This window comes from Dysidea avara, chromosome 10 (genome assembly GCF_963678975.1).
Source record: "Dysidea avara chromosome 10, odDysAvar1.4, whole genome shotgun sequence".
In the NCBI taxonomy this organism is placed as follows: Eukaryota; Metazoa; Porifera; class Demospongiae; order Dictyoceratida; family Dysideidae; genus Dysidea; species Dysidea avara.
The window spans coordinates 17,401,484-17,407,960 of NC_089281.1; the positions used below are offsets into that span (position 1 = coordinate 17,401,484).

General features: G+C 35.5%; 1 protein-coding gene across 1 annotated transcript in view; it reads right to left on the bottom strand.

The window, feature by feature from the left end:
• Positions 1-4,084, bottom strand: part of LOC136269119 (protocadherin Fat 4-like) — a 23,881-nt gene extending 19,797 nt beyond the window's left edge. Inside the window, exons 1-6 of the mRNA XM_066064593.1 lie at positions 3,950-4,084; positions 3,338-3,790; positions 3,150-3,281; positions 2,487-3,056; positions 1,440-1,702; positions 482-648 (exon numbers count right to left, since the gene is read on the bottom strand). Of these exons, the coding sequence (XP_065920665.1) occupies positions 482-648; positions 1,440-1,702; positions 2,487-3,056; positions 3,150-3,281; positions 3,338-3,728 (1,523 nt within the window). The 5' untranslated portion in view covers positions 3,729-3,790; positions 3,950-4,084. The remainder of the gene's footprint in view (positions 1-481; positions 649-1,439; positions 1,703-2,486; positions 3,057-3,149; positions 3,282-3,337; positions 3,791-3,949) is intronic.
• Positions 4,085-6,477: the final 2,393 nt, after the last annotated feature.

The window sequence follows — 6,477 nt, forward strand, 5'->3', positions numbered from 1 at the left end:
AGTACTGTCAGCTATTTTTTAGCACTACTACCACTGCAAAATAATTAAGTTAGTCATTTACAATCAAATTTGTGATATCTCTCACGATGGATAAGCATGAAGTACTATATCGGATCGGCTAAGTTTATCGGCTTGGAAATGTTATTCAATATCGGTTATCAGAATATCGGCTAAATGTCATATCAGTGCAACACTAAATTACACACAGAGTTTCATAATAAAATCTGTTCTGTTTGGAGAAGGGGGAACAAGTGACCACACATATGTAAAACCACTGCGCTTAATTATGTTCCTGTCAATAATGCATTTGTGTTTATTACACTACAATTCTTAGACCACACAACTCACCACTATGTATCTTAATATAAACAATTTTAGGGGGTTATTAACTATTTATATTGTATTTAGTCATCTATTTAACTGCAGAGCTATGGTTACAATTATATACCCTGTAAATTATATAAACAATTATTCAACTCACGGATCATCAGATTCTAACACATCTAGATCAATGATGGGGTTACCACCATTGTTACTGTTGCTCTGAACTGATGTAGCGTATGATGGTGATGAAAACAATTGATTGTAAACTACAAACCGAAACTCATTAGTAGAAGGGCTTATACCTCTGATGGCAATGTATAGTACCTGAATGTAAATAACAAGGACAAATAATATAACTGGTATAAAAATATGGAAAATAGAGATCACACCAATAAAAATGACATGATGGAGCATGTCAAACCATTTAAAGATTAACACTTGAATTTTTCACAAACAGGCATAGTAGTAGTTCAGTACATACACTCTGTCTAGTTGTGTATCACTAGATAAGCACAAAAGGCTGACTCTGGGTATACAAAGATTATTGCTAGTTGTTTGCTTAAGGCGTATGGTTATATAATAGCTACCTTTAATGTGTCTAAAATGTGGCATGTATTTATACACGGGTACTTGTAGCTCATGGCCTAGACTGCATGTTGCGGGGGACCAAGTCACCACTGGGTCTGTATGTATTTACTTACAGGTTGTAGCCCCTCACAGGTCCCTAGTGGGATAGCATTTAATAAAAAAAATTTTGCTCCTGAGTTACCTAGAGGACTCTAGCTTAATTAGTTTGTGTTCTACCAAAGGTTTCTAATTCTTTTTACAAAAGTGGTTTCTCTGCATTTAACACTTTCTTTCAAATTAACATCTTACTGGCTATAGTAGATCTTTCCTGAACAATAAACACAATACACTTAAGAGGGTTATCACATTTTATTGTGTGCATATTGTGTCATTTGTATGGCAGGATAAGTAACTCTCAAGAGACTATGCTGTAGTACAGGGCATAAGCTTGTACCATTGTTATTCACCACCAATTTCCAGACAATTGGTAGAGTATACAATGAGTAAGTACATCATTACTACCTAATAGCTAATGATATTTCCCATACCTCCTTTCCATTAATTGGTACAGTCAATGTCTTCACTGATCCCATAGGTACGGGGTCTTCATTACGTTGAGTTACCTCAGCACTGTTTACTGGACTGGGATTGACTATCTCAGTGGAGGCATAGATGGCAGATTGTCCTGAAATCACAGTCAGTTCTATTACAACACTATCAGTGAATCTGGGACAATCCAATTGAAAGTATTTGAAGTCATCTTGAGTGACTTCAGTCTCAGTTTCAGTACAGGCAGATATCGTGGCTGGAGCTGTAAAGACAATGCATGCTTAGTACTTGAATAATACAAACACACAAAAATGCTAGACATATTGATGAATCTAATTTGACTTCATTAAAACTAGTTTGGGTTCAAGTAACCAATAGCTATACACACTGAAATGTGATATTTCTCTCTTGTAAACACACACTCAATCATTACTAAACAGAATCCACAAAACTAAAATTGTCAGAATATTTCAGCACAAATAGCTGATAATAGCTGCCACATCAACTTCTGTATCTATGGGTTATATGAATTACTATTACGTTTCAGCTTTGTGATCATACTCCCCCTGGAACCCAAGTACTTCAATTTCTAGAAAGTGCCAACAGATAACATTCGTTGATCCCTAGTCAGCATACAGTAAAGCACCTTTAATAGAACCCTCTGGATTAAGAGCATTATTACATTCTTTATGATTTTTATTTTTAGCACATCATAAATATTCTTTGAAAGACAAAAACATCTGTAGACTAAAAGTTCTTAGCCTACAGGTGTCTGATATAGAGAAGTACCATATTAGTACTGAAAACCCTACATACAATTCAAGGATCAAGTCACCCATGAAACATACAGCATGAACAACAGAAGCATTAATAAGATAGAAAATTGACTGGCAGAAATCCAATAGCCATGAACTTGCAATGATCACTTATGAACCATGACTGGTATTTAAAGTGCAGTAATTGCTTGTTATACCATCACATGACATAATAAAATGTTTTCCTGTAGCTTAATCAATAAATTATACAATAGATTTAGTTACACTTACTGTCACATGTTGTGCCCCTGAGTAGTTGAGTAAAAAATGCAGCATCAGTGTATGATTCGAGCAGGAACACATAATCACTGTCTGGATCAGATGCGATAGACTGAAGCTCTGGAAGGTAGTAGTTACCAACTCCAATACTGTACACGCTAACACCTGCTGCTCGTAGGTTTATAGCTGGTTGTGAGATACTGTATGTGTTGGAGCGACCATCGGTGATGAGAACCACTACACGAGGAATACCAGCAGATGGCAGTCTTACTCCAGTAATAGAAGGGTTGTTGAAGATATTTGCTGCCAATGTCAGACCAAGACCTGTATGGGTCCAGCCACCACTATAGCTAATGCCACTAATTGCTGTGGTAACTTGTTGCAGTGAATTGAATGAATTGAAGAAGAACTGTGTTTGGGCTCCAGTTGAAAATGTCACCACTGAAACTCTAGTGCGATCTTCTGAGATGTCATAAAAGTTCACCACTGACTCCATGAACTGAAGTGCCAGATCATGGTTACTTTGTCCAACACTCCCAGACTGGTCTAGCAGGAACATGAGATCCAAGCTTGTTTGACACACTATAACAAAATTCAATATAATAAATTGCATAAATTTCTGATATCACAAATATTATTATAGCTTGCACTCAAACATAGTTAAAAATCACATACCATCAGGAATGACGCTAACTCTGCAGTAATTTCTGTCTGCGTAGAAGACCCAGTCAAATCCAGCTTGTACAGCTAACTCTAATATTTTTGGTAGCTGATTACGACTGCTTCCTGCAATTCTAGAAGTACGACCTAAAGTAGTTGTCTTTCATAATGAATTATGCTAAAACTGTACAACTAATAATTACCTTCAAAATGAAGTGAGTCACTTGTTGCAATGTCAGGATGATTCACCTCAGCATAAGTTAACAGTACCTTTAATTTTCCACCAAACTCATCTGTGTACAGACCAGCTAGTATATCAAGACGTGATTTTAGTCTTGATGTCATCAAAGAGGCATCATTATTAGCAAAGTCTATATCATTATTATTATTTTGAATAATCGTAGCAGCAAATCTGGCAGAGGTTCTCTCAAGCTGCACCTTGATCGGTCTACACTCCTCAAACTCATCACGGTTGGGATAGCGATCATTTCTTTGAAATGGATTAGGGATTGGATCTTGCTGGAACACTTCCTGGCCATTAATAAAGCTGAACAGTAAACAGTACTGCAGCACCAAGGTCATTAGATTATGCATCTTCAAATGACCAGCTTTTTTTGAGCTTATCTGCACTTCTACCCACCTTTGCAAAATTTCCACTGTGAAACAAAATAATAAAAATCATACACATGCAACCAGGCTACTAACAGCTAGCTATAGCGATGTCAAGTCTTCCAACTAATTATAGCTATGTATCCACAAATGACTACCTGTAGCTATAAAGTCAGTTGGTAATAACTATATTTTCTGTTATTTACCTGCTGCTCAACTTATGCTCTATCGGCACCAATGAATACTGACAGACGCACTTGTAGCTGCGAAGCTTTTAAATGTGCTCAACCTTCCATAGTCAGTTTGTATAGTGGTGACCACCCACGTGACCACTGATTCTACATGATATCATCTCAGTTCTATGGTTTAGCTGATTAGTCAACTTAACACGTAGATCATATATACCGGTACATCCCTTCCACTTGTATAAATAGTGACTCATTTCGAGAGATAAGAAACTCGAGTCATTAATTAATAGCACTTTCCTAGCGCCTGCGCGCTAAGTTAACACTCCTGCTCCTTCAGTCTTCCAATGTCAGCAGCTGAGTCCTTAGGACTGATTGCAGGCACACTTTATGGCATTATTCTCCATATATTTTTTATGGTTTGTGTAATGGTCAGAACAGGCTTTGGTTGCCATCAATTATTATAATTATTTGTAGCTAATCCATTATAACCTATAATCAAACAACCATGCACCCCTCTATTATCTCTGCTAATACATCCTCTGTCAGCAGACTCAGCATTCTTTCCTTTACGCAATGCACTATAGTGATGTACTATTTTATGAAAACAAATGCTATAAGTAAAATCAGGAATTTTGCTGCCTTATAGCTACACCGTACAACTGGCTATATTACACCAACTTCATATAATTAGTATGATTTTGCAAAGTTTCCCAACATTTTCAAGTGAGACACTTGACTAAATTTCAACTACTTGCAGTCTACAAGAAGTAACACAACTTTTATCAATTGTTTGCTATTATATGCATGATCTATATACTATGAAACATTTTGCAAAATAGCTAATCCTTTATGAATATAATTTGTTTGCATAGGAACTATTTTAACATTAAGACTTCTCACAATAATGTGAAAGTTCATTTCACCCAAGCATTCTGTTATGATGTAAAAACTTAGTCCTATAAGGCTGCACTCTGGCTTTGTGTATATCACTGAAGGTATTCTCTCATAACTTGCACTCAGAAATAATCAGGCTCCCATATTAGGAGTGTACTGGAGGTGTTCACTGATACAGTATAGTGATAATGTTACAGAGTTTATCTTCCCTATATGACCAAATAAAGGCAGTCTGGCTGGGCAAGAGTACATTGGTGACTAATAGATTTAAAAGAGTAGGCAATCATGATGGAAACTGACAGGTATGAGCATGTGATCTCATGTGACCCTCAGTGCTATAATAGCTAATTATTACATCTGAGTCTACTGGAGGAAAATGAGTAAGGCTCTTAACTGGAAGTCAGGTAAGATCATTTGTGGTTCCATTTCTGAGGCCAGAAGAATTTAAATTTATTATTTCACACATTCATTCATCTTTACAAGATTAGGTACTGTACAACAGGAATTGTTGATGAAAGGAAATTTGCAAATTCACAACTAATAAATATTAAAATTTGACGAAAAGCAAGAAATCACAGATTTAAACACTGACTTTTGAGGTGTCTATTGACGTTTGACATTTACGAATGTAACTGATTCATCAAATTTTGTTTCATCAAAATTTCCTGTTGTATGGTATGCTATAGCACTAGATGCTCAGAGTGATATTATTATTGTTATTAAATTTTCACTTTGATTCTCCATTGAAATATAGCTATACATATAGTGTAAAAGTAATTTTAAAAATTAAAACATGGGAATCAGTAGGATTGCTGAAAAAGTAAAGAAACAAGAGTCAAACAACCCAGCATATTAAACATACAGAGATCTCTATTTGGACTCAATGGATATGGTAGAAACTAAGGAAAAAAACAGTAGTTTCTCCGTAAATCAGGGGTAGATAAGTACTGAGAATGCTTTTGTATAAATTTTTATTTGAGTCCAAATAGAGATCTCTGTGTGTTTAACATGCTGGCTTGTTTGACTCTTGTTTCTTTACTTTTTTGAACGATCTCTAGTGTTTTAATTTTTTAAATTACTTTTACACTAATTTGTTTACTTTTTATAAATCTATTTATGGATAGCTAACATGATTATAAGAGGTGTTGGTGGTGCTTGATATTACACAGTACTAAACATGTATATCAAAATCAGTCATCATGTACAGTAGCTGCAAGTAGTCAGTTAATATTATCAGAGTTATCAAACACCAGTGTATTGTTTCCTTACTATTGAATGTACTTTGTACTATACAGCTTTGACATATCCAACTATAGGCAGTGTATAGCTTCTGATTTATTATATAGGCATGGACACTTAGCGATCACAGTGAGTCAAGTGCGCAGTGGTAGAGAACAACACTTAATATACTGTGGTTAAATATAGGTAACGACATAGGGTTTCCAAATGAGCGTGTTAACATGGATATTTATTAACACAATTAACATGTTGATTACCCTTACAGAGATTAAGTCAGAAGATCAATGGCAAAGTGAACCTATAAAAAGCAGTTTTTATCCCCAAAAAGTACTCACATTTTGCTCTAGCCCTGTGGAAAAAAAATACAAAGCAGATGAACAAAATGGCATATTTCAAGTTATCTAAGAAAATAT